This window comes from Syngnathus leptorhynchus, chromosome 3 (genome assembly GCF_054491065.1).
Source record: "Syngnathus leptorhynchus isolate UIUO chromosome 3, UIUO_Slep, whole genome shotgun sequence".
NCBI classification, from domain to species: domain Eukaryota; kingdom Metazoa; phylum Chordata; class Actinopteri; order Syngnathiformes; family Syngnathidae; genus Syngnathus; species Syngnathus leptorhynchus.
Window position 1 is genome coordinate 5384061 of NC_141197.1, and position 20050 is coordinate 5404110.

At 44.6% G+C, this 20050-nt stretch overlaps 1 protein-coding gene across 4 annotated transcripts in view; it reads right to left on the minus strand.

The window, feature by feature from the left end:
• Nucleotides 1–20050, minus strand: part of ano1a (anoctamin 1, calcium activated chloride channel a) — a 140156-nt gene that overhangs the window by 46660 nt on the left and 73446 nt on the right. For all 4 annotated transcript variants that reach the window (XM_085906811.1, XM_085906813.1, XM_085906812.1 and 1 more), the window contains 8 exons: nucleotides 10162–10247; nucleotides 9465–9476; nucleotides 7155–7226; nucleotides 4231–4305; nucleotides 1942–2143; nucleotides 1671–1782; nucleotides 1217–1274; nucleotides 983–1083 (listed from right to left, as the gene is read on the minus strand). In XM_085906811.1, the coding sequence (XP_085762937.1) occupies nucleotides 983–1083; nucleotides 1217–1274; nucleotides 1671–1782; nucleotides 1942–2143; nucleotides 4231–4305; nucleotides 7155–7226; nucleotides 9465–9476; nucleotides 10162–10247 (718 nt within the window). The remainder of the gene's footprint in view (nucleotides 1–982; nucleotides 1084–1216; nucleotides 1275–1670; nucleotides 1783–1941; nucleotides 2144–4230; nucleotides 4306–7154; nucleotides 7227–9464; nucleotides 9477–10161; nucleotides 10248–20050) is intronic.

Consider the following 20050-nt stretch of genomic DNA (forward strand, 5'->3'; position numbering starts at 1 on the left):
ATGTATAAATTAAATACTGCCAGTGGTGTCTATGGTTTTCAAGTCGTCTGTGAGTTTCTGTGTGCATCTTGTTTAGGCCTCTTCCAAAGTGTCTTCGACGTAATGTTTCCATAATGATGGGGTTGTTCTAAGTCAGGGGTGTCAAACTCATTTTCTTTCGCGGGCCGTATTGTAGTCATAGCTTCTTTCGGAGGGCCATTATGACTGTCAACCCAAATAAATGTATGAGCACTCCATATTATATACAGTATAAGCTACAAAACAAACTGACAAATAACTCGTTTTCAAATCAGACGAGTAAAAACTGGTCAAATATTTCATAAACAGATATTATTAAAAGTGAAAACAATTTGCAATTCTTGTAATGACACACGAATTTGATGCACAATTTGTCTTCGCGGGCCACATAAAATGATGTGGCGGGCTGTATCTGGCCCCCGGACCTTGTGTTTGACACCTGTGTTTTAAGTGCTTTTTGTTCCAGATCTTCTATGAAAAAATTGCACATGATGGCTGACAGTGGGTCTCCCATGTGTCTGGTGACACATAAGGCGTAACAAGCCTGGCAAATTGCCAGGTGGGTGATGTCTTAGAAGATCAGGTGATAGACATGTCACACACTATCTCGTGGCACTGTGATGGTGAAAGGACATGCTAGGTAAATAGAAACCACAAAACATTGTTCGGAATAGAAGAACCAGAAGATTAATTGAGAATTAACTTTAAATTAGTGATTTTAATGCTGAATTAAACAAACAATCATCTCTCTCGTGTGTCATTTTGAAAGTTATGAGGATGTACTTCTGCCGAAAGAATGACCGTGTATGAAGAATAGGGTAAACGAGTAAACGAATTTGATTTATCGGTTCATTTTGAGCTGAGCCGAGCGCCGATGAATGGTGTCCTCACCAGATCTGTACTTTCTTTGTGGGTCTGGCTTGCCAGGCTAAAGTCAACTAGGTCTATGATGTTTATCACTTACGGTACACCAATCTCAAATAGATTGTTTTGGATGAACTGCTTCCCAAGCATGGTGATACATAACTGGATGCATAATTCCATTAGGCAGCCTGCCTCAGCACACTGGAAAAAGAGGATGCAAAGTGCTGCGTGTTTGGATCCAAATAATCAAGGTTCATCCGGTTTTAAAATATTAAATCTAATCTGTTATCTTAAAATATATGAAATACATTTTAATTCAAAACACAATTGTTACCTCTTCCATTCTGTATGACCCAACAACATATAGGTAGTTTCCTGGCCGCCCAACAAGTCTATGGAGCAAACAAATATTTTATATACATACACTTAACATAAATGGGTGCACACACATACGCACGCACGCACAAGAACCCTCGCACAAACACTAAATATAGTAAGACCTTATTTGCAACAATTTGATTTTGAGAAACTGCATCCGATGTGCTTTTGGGAACTTTGCATCATGTGCTTTTGGGTGCCTCTTGTCTGAGCCCTTATCTCATTTGAAATCCAATTTTATTCACTGCAATAGATGCCAAATATAGCAAAACTGCACAAAACATTTCAATAAGGTTTAATGAAAACCCACAAATACAGTGACAGTGTAAGTTGTGACAGTACAAATTAATGAATAGATTTGATAATAATAAATAAATGCAAACATGAAAATCTTGTGGGTGTTTTCTTACCTCCCCCTAAAAAAAGCCAAATAAACAATTGGCGTGAAGGCATTTGCAAACTTCAAGACAAACGTCTTGAAGATAAGCCGTTCTTCAAAGCTCTTAGCTGTTTTTGGAACTTCTGCAAAAGGTTGGGAAAAAAGCATTTAATGCTATTGAATACTAAAATTAACCAAATATGGCTCTATGAGAATTATGCATCACAGACACATTTCCATTAGAGACGAATATTTTGCTCTCATCACCCCTGGTCTGTTTTTTGAGTGATTATTTTTCTTACCAAGTTTAGTGAGCCAGCGTGCGATAGCACCATAGATTTCATCTAAGATGATGATGACGATGAGGCTGATGATGGCAGCCGTTGTTTTGACGATGGCTCGGACATTGTACCGTGCTCCAGGGTAGTTACTAATTTGTAAAGCTGCGTTAATGCTAATCCGGTAGAGAACAATCCCAAAGACAATAACAAATGTCACTGTGATCTACAAGTAAAGAGAAAGAGAACATGAAGTTTCACATCTCACAACAGTAACCAGTAAAGGACTGATGTATCATATCACTGCTTTTCTTGATCGATTCATAATATATAGTTATAAAGTGTTTACATTTTCAAGGAGACAGATAATGCATTTGTTTCACAATTTTAAACAATTCCCAGGATTCTCACCTCTTTCCTTCAAATAGTCCTAAAACGCTTTTCACAGCAACTTGCAGTGAAACAACAAAAGTGAATTAAGCATTTTTCTTCAAAAATGTATGAATTATACTGGAGACTGTAGGTATACCCAATAGAATAGGCTCACCAGTTGTCTTGATGATGTGGGAGTTGACATAAGTAAAAATGTGAATTTTGAGGCCCACGGAGCCAATTGTAGTAGTTGCATTGGCAGTATAGAGGACGTGTCACTCCTTTGAGTGAACGCAAATACCACACTTTGAGAAAGATCACTGTGCAACAGCAGAAAAAAGGTATGACCACTCTACAGACCACCAAAACGACAACAAATATGTCATACATAAATGGATAGCAGCCATGAAAAGGGCCAAGAACAGGACTCTAAGTGGGATTCTTCTCATAGTTGCAGTTACGGTGGCGTTCAAGGGGAGAAGGGGGTGTCTAATCAGCCAGAGTTTTGCCAACTAAACAAGCGGCTGCATGTGATGCTTCCCACCAGACAGCTAGAACACAGCTAGCTTCGAGTGTATCTCGCTGATCCTGGCAGTAACATTATACTTGTCTCAAAAATTATACCATGCAATTTTAAGTACACACACCTTTAAGTTTGTAACATGCCAAGTCTTTGTATGATTGCAAGCCATCACTTGCATAGTGAGAGGGAAAATTGTTGAAAGCAGTGTACTGACAAACTGTCTGCCTATCTACTGTCGCCATGGTTGAAAAAAGCACTCTTGCTGCTTGATAGATCAATGATATCCAATATTCTGTCCAGCTTGCGTACCTCATCCACCAAGTGAGATGTGAATTCACTTGGACAGAATGTACACGGATAAACACTGCTTATCGCTACGCTCTTGTAGTCTTTGGTATGCCAGCGCTACTTTACAGCCAATGTGGCGTAATTAGGAATAGTAAGGTGACGTCCAGAGGTCTATAGACCCCTGTAAAGTAAAGCATCGAGCGCAATCGTCTGAAAACGCCAGGAAGCATATTTCAACAGAATGCTTACATGAGAATTGAGTAAATATTTGAGTAAAGTAAACTCTCCACGGCCGTAAATGTTACTTCGAAAAGTTTATTCTGACTGACGAAACAATATTTACCGACCCCCATGCCCTAACTCACTGGATGGACAATTTAACAGGACAGCCCACTATGCAATGGTTGGACATTTGCACCTCCCTAAAAAAATGTCAATATAATTTTCATCCCAAAGGTAACACCTAAGGCTGTAATTTATTAGAAACATATGATTTTGAAGGTCTAAACATGGCAAACCCTAATTGAAAGCTGCACACACATCAGCCTGCCAAAAACATATTGTGTTAGCCTGTCAAACCAGATCATAAAGACATAGAAATTGGCAATATCTCTGGAACCAAATCCCTCACCGGGCAAATAAAACCTTATAATTTCATTTTGGGGACAAAGGAGAAAACCTGAGGTTGTAAACGTGTGCAAAAAGTCATTAAACTTTGCAAAAACATCAGGCCTGGCAAAATATTTCTTTGTTGTTTATTCTATCGTGAAAAAAAATCAAATTTCAATATGCCTGCCAATGCGAGTATCCCAATGTGCTACTACCACAACGAGACACAATTGTCAGTGTTGCAAAAAGACAGAGCTGACCAGGTTTTTCGTCTCTGACCTTGTAAATAATTTGCTGTGGTGCTCCTTGACGAGCGATAGTCAAGGTTAATGCAGGCATTTGGGGCTTGCAAACAAGTAATCTAACTCTTTTAAGCAGAGCAATATTTGCTATGAATTAGCTGCACATTAAAAAGTTTGTTTTTTTGCCCTTTTGCGCGGCTTAATGGTATGGGATAGTGTTAAAATCTTTCTTTAAATAAGGCTGTTAAAGAGTCTAATTGAAAGAGATGCGTTACTCACCATGAAAGCCATCGTGGCTATAGTAGTCAAGTAAGCTGGCAGTCTGTCAGTACATGTCAGCTTCACTTTCTCATCCTAACATAAAAACATACATACGTAAAAACACAGAAACATAAAAACACTGGATCTGACTGGATTACTGAAATGTTGAAAATATGTCTAAAATAAATGCTGTGTATGATTTTATACACACAGTTCTCAAACATACAAAAATGCACATACACATCACTATGTGTCTCCTCAGCCTCAAGCAACCATGTAGAGCCAACTCAAGTAAAGTATAGCCAACTGAGAAATGGGTCAGGGGACTGTGGCACAATTTTCTTCAAAAACAGAGAGTAAATGCTAAATTTCCAATATTTTTTACACACGCGCACAAGCACACACGACCTAATTACAATTTTAAACAAATGTGGCATCATCGTGCGGGACTCCCTCTGAATCATTGAAGAAATCAATCCACTGATTGAATTATCATTATTATTTTAGGAATATGTAAATACCACCCAGCAGTGCACACAGGCACAAATAACCCGCTATGCCCTATTCTTTTGGCATAAAGTCTAGTCAAATACCAAAACAAAGACAACTCCACCCATGCACACAGATGGACTTGCACTTGTAACGAAAATCGTAATTAAAATAATGTAGTAAAATAATGACATTATTTTATTACCGTAATTTTTGGACTCGTCGCACCAGCCATAAAATGCACAATAAAGTGGAAAAAAACCCATATATAAGTCGCACCGGAGTATAAGTCGCACTTTTGGGGCAAATTTATTTGTCAAAATCCAAAAACAAACATGAACCAGCAACAACAGGCTAAACGATACGGTATGCTAACGTGACATCTACACAAACGAGGAGCTGAAAACGGGCCTGACGTAACACTCAGAGTTATTCAAGTAAGTATTACATAAATAACACGTTTATCAAACCATCTGTCACTCCAAATCATTAAATCCATCGATCAAATTCCTCGTTCTTTATGTCAACAATGCCGCGCGTGCGCTGTAGAGATCCAGTATATAACGATATTGTAGCGTTAACAAAATACCAGGAAAGACGTAGGTTTGGTAAACGGCTCTTTATTTAACAAAACAAGAGTTCAACGAGCCAACAACTACTGAACTTCCAGCCACGGAGGTTGAAGAGAGCTCCATAAATAGGACCGGGCGTGCGTAAAAGCCATGTCCGAGCCCCATCCACCGTCCCCGGACAGCTACCCGGCTGAGCGCCGGCCCCCGACTTCCATCCACGGAGGTGGAGGAGAGCTCCATAGAATAGGAGCGTGCGTGCGTAAAAGCCATGTCCGAGCCCCATCCACCGTGCCCGGACAGCCACCCGGCCGAGCGCCGGGCCCCGACTTCCATCCACGGAGGTGAAAGAGAGCTCCCGTCGAGAAGGATCGTACGTAAAAGCCATAATAGTTTTTCAAACCTTCTGTGTCACTCCAAATCATTAAATCCTTCAAACTCTTCATCCTCCGTGTCACTTACAAACAAAGCCGCTAATGATGCCGGTAGTACATGGGGCCCTTCGTCATCTTCGTCATCACGTGATCGAATCCTTTTTTCTTTTAAGTAAACAACCGCCGCGCGGCACGGGTGACGTCACTTGCAGTTCAAATGACAGTAATCCCTTGCTACATCCCGGTTTGTTTATCGCGGTATCACTACATCGCAGATTTTTGAATTTTGAAAATTTGTGAAAAGAATCACATAAAAGTCGCTCCTGAGTGAGTATAAGTCGCCCCCCCCACCCAAATTAAGAAAAAAATGCGATTTATAGTCCAAAAATTACGGTACTTGAAACTACCGAAAATACTGGCTCACCTCCTGATTCTCTATGCAATCTATGTCTCATCTGAAGATCCTCAAGGTTATTTTTTTTCTTCACTTATTTTATTTGTGGAAATAACTATTATTAACTTTTCTTTATCAGTCAAATCTGCTTTCTTTAAGTTGATAAAGCACATTGTATACATAACCGTGGAGAAAATGGTTGGTATCTATCCCACAAACCCACAGTGGACACAAAACCCCAAAGTAATAAATAAATAAATTTACTTTACAACTGTACTATGCATCCCCACTAATCCCAACAAGGCTTTCTAATTCATTTAATTGTCCCCAAAAATTCCCCGCGTATTAATTGAGCCATCTTACTTTTTTTTTTTGCTGTCAACTGAAAATGACATCACGGTGCCTGTTACCCTTTACAAGTTTGCTACAGTACAGTACAGTAAAGTACATTATGCTAATTAGAGGGCACACCTCAGTTGAATATCTCTCTATGCTCAAATTATTTTCCATCTTTTCTAGGGGTACAATCATGTTTTACTTGCTTTGGGTAATTCCGTATAATAATAATAATAAACATTTTATTCATAAGGCGCCTTTCATGACACTCAAGGTCGCCGCACATAGGCATAAAAACAATTCAAGAAACGACACAGTTTTTAAAAGCCAAGAGTTTAAATTGCCATATTTAAACATTTTGTGATTTACAAGTTATTTTTGTTACCACTGTGGGTTTTTCTTTCAATAGGAGAGGGAGTATCAATGATTTTGCGCATATAGTTTTCATGGGGTTGTGTTTATCAAGTCTGATTCACAGTCAAAAGGTTTTGGGTTTGAATCTCCCGAGGCTTTACTGAGTCTTTACTGTGCCCATAGATGTGCATCTATTATGTGAGAGTTGTTTCTCTCCATGAGCCCTACGATTGATTGGTGGCCAGTGCAGCATGAATCCTGCCTCTCGCTCAAAGTTATCTGGGATAGGCCTAGCTTATGACCCTAAATAGAATAAGCATTACACATTAGTAGACTACAAATGACGTCCCAGGACATCTTTGATATTATAGCATTTAAGCTGTTATAGATTGATGGAAATGGAACATTTATTCACATTTACTCTACCTTAGCCATTGAATTTTCCTGTCTCTTTGCTTTTTGCATGACACGGAGCTCATACTCGGCTCGGTTGTGGTCCTGGAAAAGAAATCAGTTAATCATGTTCGTTAACTTCGAAGGCTGTGTGAGATATATATATATGTAAACAACCGCCGCGCGGTTATATATATATTTATATAATATATATATAAAATATATTATATAAATATATATACACACACAAACACAAACACACACACACACACACACACACACACAACCACACCCTTTACTCATCAAGATTTCCCTACATTTACAACATCACTAACATAGTTATACTTCACAGGACTAATGCCAGCTTTTACTGAAATGTATCCGCTGAAAGCAAAATAAAATTGACATAATATTCCATGTTTACATAATGTCTACATCAGTGGTTCGTAACCTGGGTTCGATCGAACCCTAGGGGTTCAGTGGGTCGGTCTCAGGGGTTTGGCAGAGCCTCCACTGCGCAGGTCCAAACACACCCGTATGTCGTGTAAATTTGTGATGACGCAGAAGTCACACTGATTTCCTAGTTTGTAATTTGTTGTGAGGGTAGACATTGTGTTGGTTTAGTTCAGGGGTCACCAAACTTTTTCCAGTGAGGGCCACATACCCTTTCCCTTCTCTGATGGGGGGCCGGGTTAGTTTCTAACAGAAAAAGTGTGACAATCGCAGGGGTCCCTAAATGTAATTATTTACTGTTTTCCAGAAAACATGCTGACACTACAGCACACCACACATATCCAAATATTAATAACCCTTTCTGAGATCAAAAAACCCTCTCTGGTTTCTTCACAGAATAAAGTAAAGAAGAAAATATATATACCAATAACACTATTTATGAACTCGATAAAGAATCAAATAACCCTCTCTGGGCTCTTAACAGAAAGAAAGTTATGCCGTGCACAATCCTAGGTAAAAGATCAACTTCATTTGTCAGAGCAGAATCTCAAATGTTTCTCAAAGTTCTTTTCTTATAATCCAGTTTTGTAGGCTCCATAGGCTAGCCCAGTAGACACCACTGTAGGCTCTCTCTCATCAACTTCGCTCAGAAAATGAGAATAAAAAAAAATAAAAAAACAAGAAGCTCCGCGGTGTCCTGCACATTCGTGCTCTCATCCAGTGCTAATGAAAAAAATTCAAAACGTTAAGTCTTCTGCTGCAGCTGGGCATACACATTACCCCCAATTTCTTCAACGCGTCTGGTAATCGCACTTGCCGACAGACTCACAACATTAAAGACATCTTTCTTCTCGGGACAGACCTCCGCGAACACATTTAAACATTTCTTGACAAACTCTCCTTCGGTGAAAGGCTTACCGCAGCTTGATATCAGCTGAGCAACATGGAAACTGGCCCGAACTGATGCTTGGTTCGGCTGTTTGCCGTACAAATTTAGTCGGCTGAACTAACAGTCCAGTTTTTAGTTTTGAGATTTTTTCTGCTCCCATTTAACCTAACAAGCTAGCGTTCTTGTCTTTGTGACGGATTCATAATGTCGGCGCAGGTTCTATTCTTTGAATACCGCCACCGTCTCTTGACAGACGAGACAAGCAGCCTTTTCTTTGAATTGAATAAAAAAAAAAAATCGTCTGTCCACTGTGGGTTAAATACCTTGCATTTGAAATCAATTTTTCCTCTTACCAAACTTTTTTTGCCATTATTCCGTTCTTTCACGTTCTATGACTGGGGTATGGGTGGCCATAAGGGTAAAAACGTGCTGGGGTAAAGTGAGGTTGTAGTAGCATTTTTTTTCCGTGTCTGATATTGTTTAGGATTTTTTTCCTTCTCTGGTATCGTTCAGGGGGCCGGGTCTAATGTGGAGGGGGGCCGTATACGACCTGCGGGCCATAGTTTGGGGACCCCTGGTTTAGTTCTTTGAACAAAGTGATGTTCATGCATGGCTCATTTTGTGCACCAGTAAAAAAAATCTGTCTTGAATTTAAATTTTTTTTTTTTTTTTTTTTACTAAAGAGGGGTTCGGTGAATGCGCATATGAAACTGGTGGGGTTTGGTACCTCCAACAAGGTTAAGAACCACTGGTTTACATGCAGCCATGCACCCACGTAGCAGTCTGCAGTAACAAATGGAAAGCAGAAAGTGAAAAGCAAAAACTGCAGGGATAAGAAATCCAAAATTTGAAAATAATACTCCAATAAAGAAGTTAAAAGAAGGTTGGGAAGCATTGTCAGAAAGCAAGCAGATAACAGAGATCACAAAAGTAGTTAAACTTGCAATGATGACTGACTACTAAAAAGTGTTAATAGTGGTAAAAGGTAAAGCAAGTCAAACCTTATGTTCCTCCTGTAAAGTACACCATAAACAGAAAAGGCACAACATGTCAGCCATTGTTTGTATGATTATACAATAATTCATACATTACATTCATCAACTGTTTTAGAAATACAGATGTGGCAAAAAATATTGCTGTAGTAGGCAACATTTTGTGATATTCTATCTTTCTCTGAAAAAAGTTTTTTGGTGTTCTACATTGATTTTAAACGCTACATTTCTACTCATAGTATGAATACTAAGTAGTCTTGAATTAATAAATTAGGCATTACACTGTTTTTCGTGCTTTCTTACAATGAGTGCTATGAATATAACTTGTTCATTTCCCAAATTATATACACAATGTATATTCTACTTAACACCTTTATAATTTTGCATCATCTTATAATTTCATTTTACTATTTCACCATGTTTGTTTAAGTGTCTCATAACCAACATACAAAACAAGTACCCCTTGCTGTAACTGTTGTCGAGGCATGTGAAGGCTACATTGTCTCGTTGTTACAATTATGCTATGAGAACCAATTAAAAACAAATTTCTTCATAGATTTTTACTGTTCACAAAATTATGTTAATGAACTAATAATCCCGATATTTTATGGAATCCTTTTTTGTCACATGACTGTAAATGATACATAATTGGTGCAAAAAGAATCTAAACCCAAACAGATTTTTAAAATTCTGGGCAACAGCTCACCTCCTCTTCCTCTCCATAGCCTGTCAGGTCCCAGACATAATTAAGTCGCATCTGTCGCCTCTTCCAGTGCTCCATGAAGAGAACGGCTATATAATAAAGCATACACAGCTAAATGTAAAACTCACAATAAAGTATAAGGGTTGCATAACTGCAGATGTTTAACTCAAACCTAATAAGTTGAAAGTCTTGTAGACTTGTTACTGATGACCTTAATGGCATACTTACGTATGTCATTAATAGGTAGTAGGGTTATATTTCAATAGCACTTTTAAAAACATGCAGTTACAAAGTATTTTACAAACACATAGGTTAGTATTGACAAACATGAATAAAGTAGACAAGCACGGCAACACAACACAAGAGAATCAATAAACCTCATGTTTATTCAATTAATTCTGAATCACATTAATCACCACCTTGCATTGTAATTGTAACGACTGAAAAAGTGCTCATCCATCCCTTTTCAACACGGCTTAACCTTTTGTGGGTTGTGGGGTGGGGTGGTGCTGAATTGCAACTGACATCGGGCGAAGGGCAAACGACACGCTGAACTGGTGGCCAGCCAGTTGTAGGGCGTATACAGGCAAACAGTCACACCCACATGTACACCAGGAATCGATCCCACGCTGCCCGCACATTGGTCAGACGACTTTTAGTCTTATGAGCAAAATAATTTTGAACACAGTGTGTTAATTGTCAATTCATCAAGTCTGTCCTCGTTTGATGGTGGTAATATTTTAGACTCATAGGGGGACATTAAATGACAACATAGAAGAGGGAACGTTTTGCTTCTCCAAACATTTGTCCCGCCAGTCGTTTGTTGGTGTCTTGGAACAAAAATTCTGGTGGGTGGGTCATGCTACCATTAAAATATAGGAACTAGGGTTGAGGGCAAAGTAGGTTGCAAATAAAGAATTGATATTCAGCGTCTGACTTCTGGTTATCTTGGGAAGCTCTGGGGATTCCCAAGGAGGAACAGCACAACAACAACAACAACAACAACAACAACAACGAAATGAAACGTCATGTAGTAGCGCTAAATGGGTAAAGCGTTGGCGTCCTCTGCTGGCTAAACTGAATTACGGCAACCTCATGCCGCTGAAGCTGCCAAAAACAAGTTTACTCTTCTTTTATTTTTTGTCTTGATCAAGTCAGTTTGTTTTTGTATTTTTATATTCAGGTTTTATATTCATGTTTGGAGGCCCCTAACTTTAAGACAGACGGCAACATGTTAGAACCATGTAAATGGGGTATGCTAGAAATTCATCTTGAAATCATAGTCTCTGATAAGTGCAATTTATAATCTTCACCTCAGAGTGGCCCATGACTGTCAGGCCGCCTTATGACTCGACCAAGCTACAATTATGTACAGAAATACCTCGTTACATCGCGGTTTGTTTATCACGGTTTCATTACATCGCAGATTTTTTTCCCAAACTAAAAAAAATAAATAAAAGTACCATAATTTTCGGACTATAAGTTGCGGTTTTTGTCATAGTTTGGGTGGGGGGCGACTTATACTCAGGAGCGACTTACATGTGATTTTTTTCACAAATTTTCAAAATTCCAAAATCCGCGATGTAGTGAAACCGCGATAAACTAACCGCGATGTAGCAAGGGATTACTGTCATTTGAACTGCAAGTGACGTCACCCATGCCGCGCGGCGGTTGTTTACATAAAGGGCAAAGGATTCGATCACGGGATGACGAAGATGGCGAAGGGCACCACGTACTACCGGCATCATTAGCGGCTTTGTTTGTAAGTGACACGGAGGACGAAGAGTTTGAAGGATTTAATGATTTGGAGTGACACAGAAGGTTTGAAAAACTATTATGGCTTTTACGCACGCCCGATCCTTCTCGACGGGAGCTCTCTTTCACCTCCGTGGATGGAAGTCGGGGGCCGGCGCTCGGCCGGGTGGCTGTCCGGGCACGGTGGATGGGGCTCGGACATGGCTTTTACGCACGCACGCTCCTATTCTATGGATCTCTGCAGCGCACGTGCGGCGTTGTTGACATAAAGAATGAGGAATTCGATCGATGGATTTGATGATTTGGAGTGACACAGATGGTTTGATAATATTGTTTTAATATGATAGTTATTTGAATATACTTTATATATCGTTATATGGGTCTGTGGAATAATTAGAAATGCAACAACGGGTCCGACGTGAGCATATGTGGCGCATACGCGGCATTGTTTACATAAAGCATGATCAATGGATTTAATGAACTGGAGTGACACAGATGGTTTGATAAACGTGTTATTTATGTCATACTTGAATAACTCTGAATGTTACGTCAGGGCCATTCTCAGCTCCTCGTTTGTGTATATGTCACGTTAGCATACCGTATAGTTTAGCCTGTTGTTGCTGGTTCATGACTGTTTTTGGTCTTGGATTTTGACAAATAAATTTGCCCCAAAAGTGCGACTTATACTTCGGTGCGACTTATATGTTTTTTTTTCACTTTATTGTGCATTTTATGGCTGGTGCAACTTATACTCCGGAGCGACTTATAGTCCGAAAATTACGGTACATTACTTCTTCACTGAAATTCAAGGCAATTGTGTTTGTCTAATTTGTAAAGAGACGGTTGCCTCAGACTAAACATGCTAACACATACGACAAGCTAACAGGGAATAACTGCGCTGATAAAGTGAAGCAGCTCCAAGCTGAACTGGCATCACACAACATTACGGTAAATTCAAAATGAAACTTCTAAATTGAGGATTTATGGCACGAAAGTTCCCCCACGCGCCAACAGAAGGCAGGGAGTGCCCACACAATTGCAGTGCAATAAAAAAAAAATGTTGTAATAATAAGAGTTCTAAAAATATATTTACAGTGTCGTACTTTGTGAAAGAAAAATTGTTATAATAACAAAAGAGTTCTAAAAACATTAACAGTATGTACACCTGTACTTTGTTATAAAGAAATATATAATAATCAAAGCTATTTGGACTACCGAACAGTAACTATACACTCAAGTTGTTACACTGCTCCCCTCTATCTCAAAAACCTTGTCCCGAGGTGTCACAAACAAAGTCAGCGAGGTGACCCGGTGGCCTTCTCTGTCGCTGAGGGCGGTCTGAGGTTGGCCGCCTCAGAACAGCCTCTGTGGAACCAGGCGATGAGTCCCCAGGAACAACAGCCTGTTCGCGGGAAAGAGGGGAACAGTGGTCTGTCTTGGGGATGTGAGATTTGTGCCGCGCCGGGCCTGAGTCCAGGATCCCGTGTGCCACTGCAGACGAGCATCGCTAGGCGGTCCCTATGAAGAGCCACCCACCTGCCACTAGGGGGCAGCTGTAGCCTGTATACCACCTACCCTAGTCTTTCTAGCACCTCACACGGTCCCATCCAGTGGTGTGTCTAATTTAGGGCACCTGCTCTTTTTCCTTCTTAGACTGTACACCCACACCAGCTCTCCAGCCATGAAGTCACTTCCTCTGGCCCGCATATTGTAATTCATTTTCTGTCTAAGGCCAGCTTTCTACAGTTGATCTCGAGCAAAAGTGTGGGCTGACTCCAACCGGTCCTTGAGCCTTCTGGCATATTCCGGTTCTGGCGGCACGGCCGGAGTATCTGGAAGTCTGCCAAATGCCATTTCTACCGGCGTCTGCAGTTCTCGACCCAGGATGAGCAGGGCTGATGTGCACAAGGTAGAATCCTGCACAGCAGACCTGTAAGCCCACAAGACTAGAGGGAGGTGCTTTTCCCAATCTCGTTGGTGCTCCGCTGTGAGGATTGCAAGTTGCTTTGCCACGGTCCTATTAAAGCATTCAATGAGTCCATCATTTTGAGGTTGAGGAGGTGTAGTGCACGTTTTTTCCATGTCCATTCTTTCACACATTGTGGCGAACACAGCTGACTCAAAGTTTCTTCCCTGGTCGCTGTGAATGACCTTGGCTGCCCCAAACCTGGCATGCCTTCCACGAGAGCATCTGCAACAGTCTCAGCCTCTTGATCGGCAATGGCATATGCTTCTGGCCATTTTGTGAAGTAGTCCATTGCAGATAGGACAAAATGATTACCTTCATCGGTGCGGGGACATCAACTCTTTCCATTGGTGCGCCGACTGTCAACTGTTGTAGACGCGCACAAGACTGTTCCAGGGGTCACTTGTACGCAGTGCAGTTGTCACAGCGGCGGCAAAAGTCCTCAACACCTCTCCTGAGCCGACCCCAATAAAAACATTGCCGGAGTCGGCGGAGGGTTTAGAGACGCCAAAGTGCCCTGCTCCTGGAGACCCATGACAGGCTTTCAACACAGCCTCTCTCAGAGCCTTGGGGACAACCACCTGCCACCTTTCTTCCCCAGTAGTGGGGAGGTCCTATTAAAGCATTCAATGAGCTTTCTGGAGTACTGCATCTCTCACCTGAAGCGTCTCCATCTTTGCGTATAGTCCTTTCGTGGCAGGCGAGTGCCCAGCGACCTCTTCCCACTTTGGCGTTTGGCCCCGCTCCACCCACTGCATAAGGGGTTGCAGATCCATATACTGCCATTTCCTCCATTCGGGTGCATCCACAACTTGCATCTCTCTGCAAACATGTTCGCCGCGACCATGCATAAAATCCTGCTTCTCACCGCACAGCTCTTGCTCTGCCTTCTATTCGCTCACAGAAGCGGCACCCAGCAAGTGCACAAGGGCGTCGAGACATAGCGTTTGCGTTGGTATGTGCTCCACTCGGAAGGTATACGGTGCTAGTTCTTCAAGCCAGCGTGCAATCTGTCCTTTGAGTTCCTTAAAAGACAATAGCCACTGGAGTGCAGCATGGTCAGTGCGTACCGTGAAGGGTAAACCCGCCAGATAATATCGAAAGTGGCTTATAGCCCTCACGATAGCCATCAGTTCCCTACGTGTGACACAATAGCGTCGCTTGACTTGTTGAAGGTTTGGCTGAAGTATGCCACAACTTTTTCTCCCTCTGCCCCCACTTGACTCAAGACTGCCCCCATCCCAACATTGCTGCCGTCTGTGTCCAGGAGGAATGGCAGTGTAGGATTGGGGGGAACAAGAATGCAAGACTCTGTCAATGCTTCTTTCAAGGAGCTGAAGGCCTGTGCGCACTCCACCATCCACTCAAACTTAGTGTCCTTGCGCTGCATGTGGAAAAGAGGCGCGGCTATGGACGAGAAGCCCCGTACAAACCGCCAGTAATAGGACGCTAATCTATGAAAGCTCTTCATTTTACACATGTTGTTGGGACCAGGCCGGCCTGCACCTTCTCCTCCAGAGTCCTAATGCCTTCCCCTCCCCCCTTGTGCCCCAGGAACTCCAACTCTCTCCTCATGAAGCAACACTTGTCAGGATGCAACCTCAGGCCAGCAGTGGAAATTCTTTGTCGTACCTGGCGCAGGTCCCCCAAAGCCGCTTTAAAAGAGTTTCCATGGACAAGAATGTCATCCAGATAGACCAAACATTCCTGTCGGGAAATGTTAGCCAGCACCTTTTCCATAAGCCCCTTGAAAGTAGCGGGTGTGTTGCACAGACCAAAACAGAGGACTCGGAACTGCCACAAACCTCTTCCGGTACAGAAAGCTGTTTTGGGCCGTGCCTCGGAGGCGAGAGGCTCCTGCCAACATCCACTGCGCAGGTCCAGCGAGGAGAACCAGGATGAACCAGATACCAGGTCCAGGGTCTCATAAATGCGGGGCAGAGGGTAGGAGTCTTTCTTTGTCACATTGTTCAGGGGTCGATAATCCACGCAGAATGTCTTCTTCACTGACTTTTTCTTGTCAACCATGACAACCCCTGAGGCCCATGGGCTATCAGATGTCTCGATGATGCCAGCCTTCAGCATCTCATTGATTGCCCTGTCAGTGTCCTCCTGATGTGCCAGCTGAAGACGGCGGGGTCGTGTTTTGATAGGTCGTGCATCCCCAGTATCAATGTTGTGTTGCACAAGGTGTGTCAGGCCCACCTCCCCTTCACTGAGTGCAAAAATGTCCTTGAATTCCCGCAGTAGAAGCCACAGCTCCTCCTGTTGCTCCAGTTTTAAGCCATCACAGCTGCGCTTCCACACCTCCCTCACCGCCGACTCTCTGCCTGCATCATCTGCCACGGGGCCCCAGGTCGGGCAACCGAGGTGGCCAAGAAAATCCTATGTGGCTGTGGAAGGAACTAGGAGCAGCGAGGTGGGGTCAGGCTCTGTCACTGCTACTCTTGACGTCAGCAGATGTGGGATTGGGAACTGTGGGGGGTGCACCATTTCAACAGTAGGACCTCCTGGAAAGGTCAAGGTGTTCCTTCCCAAGTCCAACACGCAACGGGCTGCTCGCAGCAAGTCCAATCCAATGATGCAGGGATCGCTTACCGCTGCCACCCACACCCGAAAGCTCATGCACATTCCCCACACATGTAAAGTCACCACCCCTTTTCCAAGCATTGAGGTGAGTTCGCCAGTCACTGTTCGCAGGTTGAACATCAGCAGGTTCCAACTGTGCTCCTGCTGGTAACACCTCAGGTCTTAATAGCGTTGCAGTAGAGCAGGTGTCAACAAGGGCTATGCAAAGAGCATCTGCCAGGGTAATGGGGATATCTGCTTCTGGGGGACGTGGAGCCACGCTTCCCCGTCTGTGCAATTGGACTCCACCACTAGGAAACAAGCCAATATGGGATACAGGCTCACGGGTCTGTGGCGTCCACTCTAGACAGACCCCGGGCCGTTTCCCTGACCACCAACCTTTTTGGGGCACTGAACGCTAATGTGGCCACATTGGCCACACACCGGGCACACTTGAGGGCACCGTCGAGAACAGGTACTGCTGCGAGGTGTCTGCAGTGTGCTTGTGCGGATAGGTTTGGTTAACTCATCCACCCATGCCGGTTTCTCTGGGCTCAGGTTCACCTGTGCAGCAGAATGCACCACATGGCTGCCTTTGACATGGTCACTCCGTGCAGTGTCCCCTATGACCTCTCTTTCCACAGCCAGCTCTAGCACTTCCTGGAGAGTGCATGGGTGTGCCAGTTGGGTTTTGATCCACAGTTCTCTTGGTGTAATGGCCCAGATAAACTGGTCCCTGGCCAGTTCACTCTGCACATCAGCCGGCACATGGGCGTATGCACGCCTCGACAATGTTTCAATGTCATTAGCCAGTACACGGTGGGGTTCACCAGCTTGTCTTTGCCTGTTTGACAACTCTGAGCGCAGGACATTGGGCTGGCTGCATTGCCCAACCAAAGCCCCATAGTCGTCCCTCTCGGCTGGGCTAAGCAGGAACAAGGAGGACAGGGCCTCCTCCATGAGACACATGGCCAACTGTAGTGCTTTATTCTTCTTCGACTAGCCAGAAGCCCGTGCCAAGAGTTCAAATTGGGCATGGAAAGCCTTCCAGTCCTCCTTACCGGCGTATCTTAGTCTCTTGATATGATGGCGGTCACATGGAGGCTGCCGCCGTTCTTCGTCCCTGCATCCCTCTCAGTGTTTAACGAGCCAAGCCCGCAATGCCGGGCTTCCTGGCGGTCTTCCTCAAGAGCTCAATGTGCTCCAACACCTCGGGGTCCATCTCATGGCCCAACGCGTCATCGTAACTGCCGTCCACCACTGCCTCCTTCACTCGCGGCCGACCACCCCCACAGACCTTACGCGATGCCATACCGTCACTTTATTTCACTTTCACTTCTGACACCAATGTGGTGTTTCAATGTATCAGGCAAGTCGTGGCTCGTAACTGGCTTTTTATTCGACACCAAAACAGTTCTCAACATTTGCGCCCAGAGACCCGGGAGTCAAGTCCCCCTAACACACGCGCTCGCTCCCTTCCCCTTACTGCCTTCACGGCCTCCCGAGGGAATCGGACTACCGAACAGTAACTATACACACAAGTTGCTACAATATTTACAGCATGTGTTAAGAATTATCCGTGTTATTTATCTTATTCAGCCGTGCTTTGATTTGAGGTAGGGTGCTTTATTTCGAAGGCCGTTTTCAGGCGATTCGACTTCCTGTTTCACGTTCGAGTACTTGTCGGTTAAAGTGGTACAGCAGTCATTGACGAGGTAAGTGGGTCTCCTAACAAAAGAAATGAACAATCACATGTGTCTAACCTTTAGGACACAGGTGTCAAACCCAAGGCCCGGGGGCCAGCTACGGCCTGCCACATCATTTTATGTGGCCCGCGAAGACAAACTGTGCATAAAATACGTGTCATTACTAGAATTGCAAATTGTGTTCATTTTGAATAATATATTTTTTTTACCCCTCCGTGAGTCGTCACCTTATCGTGGTGGAGGGGTTTGCGTGCCCCTATGATCCTAGGAGCCATGTTGTCTGGGGCTTCATGCCCCTGGTAGGGTCACCCATGGCAGAAGGGTCCTAGGTGAGGGGCCAGACAAAGCACGGCTCAGAAGACCCCTGATGATGATTACAATAAATGGACGTCGTTTTCCCTTGCCCGGACGCGGGTCACCGGGGCCCCTCTCTGGAGCCAGGCCTGGAGGTGGGGGTCGAAGGCGAGCGCCTGGTGGCCGGGCCTTCGCTCATGGGGTCCGGTCGGGCATAGCCCGAAAAGAAAACGTGGGTCCCCCTTCCAATGGGCTCACCACCTATAGGAGGGGCCAAAGGGGTCGGGTGCATAGTGAGCTGGGCGGCGGCCAAAGGCGGGGACCTTGGCGGTCCGATCCCCGGCTGCAGAAACTGGCTCTAGGGACATGGAATGTCACCTCTCTGGCTGGAAAGGAGCCCGAGTTGGTGTGTGAGGCAGAAAGGTTCCGACTAGATATAGTCGGACTTGCCTCCACACATAGTTTGGGCTCTGGTACAAGTCCTCTCGAGAGGGGCTGGACTCTCTTCCACTCTGGAGTTGCCCACGGTGAGAGGCGTCGAGCAGGTGTTGGCATACTTATTGCCCCCCGGCTGGGCGCCTGCACATTGGGGTTCACCCCGGTGAGCGAGAGGGTAGCCTCCCTCCGCCTTCGGGTGGGGGGACGGGTCCTGACTGTTGTCTGTGTCTATGCACCGAACGGCAGCTCAGAGTACCCACCCTTCTTAGAGTCCCTGGAGGAAGTGCTGGAGAGCGCTCCTTCTGGGGACTCCATCGTTCTACTGGGTGACTTCAATGCTCACGTGGGCAATGACAGTGAGACCTGGAAGGGCGTGATTGGGAGGAACGGCACCAGGACACCCTAGGCCGCAGTTCGTTGATCGACCTTGTAGTCGTGTCATCGGATTTGCGGCCGCATGTTTTGGACACTCGGGTGAAGAGAGGGGCGGAGCTGTCAACTGATCACCACCTGGTGGTGGGTTGGCTCCGATGGTGGGGGAAGATGCCGGTCCGACCTGGCAGGCCCAAACGCTCTGTGAGGGTCTGCTGGGAACGTCTGTCAGAATCCCCTGTCAGGAAGAGCTTCAACTCCCACCTCCGGCAGAGCTTTTTCCACGTCCCGGGGGAGGCGGGGGACATTGAGTCCGAGTGGACCTTGTTCCGCGCCTCCATTGTTGAGGCAGCCGACCGGAGCTGTGGCCGTAAGGTTGTTGGTGCCTGTCGTGGCGGCAATCCCCGAACCCGGTGGTGGACACCGGCGGTAAGGGATGCCATCAAGCTGAAGAAGGAGTCCTGTAGGGCCTTTTTGGCCTGCGGGACTCCGGAGGCAGCTGACTGGTACCGGATGGCCAAGCGGAACGCGGCTTCGGCGGTTGCTGAGGCAAAAATTCGGGCGTGGGAGGAGTTTGGCGAGGCCATGGAGAATGACTTCCGGACGGCTTCGAGGAAATTCTGGTCCACCATCCGGCGTTTCAGGAGGGGGAAGCAGTGCACGGTCAACACTGTTTACAGTGGAGATGGTGTGCTGCTGACCTCGACTCGGGATGTCGTGAGTCGGTGGGGGGAATACTTCGAAGACCTCCTCAATTCCACCGACACGCCTTCCATTGTGGAAGCAGGGCCTG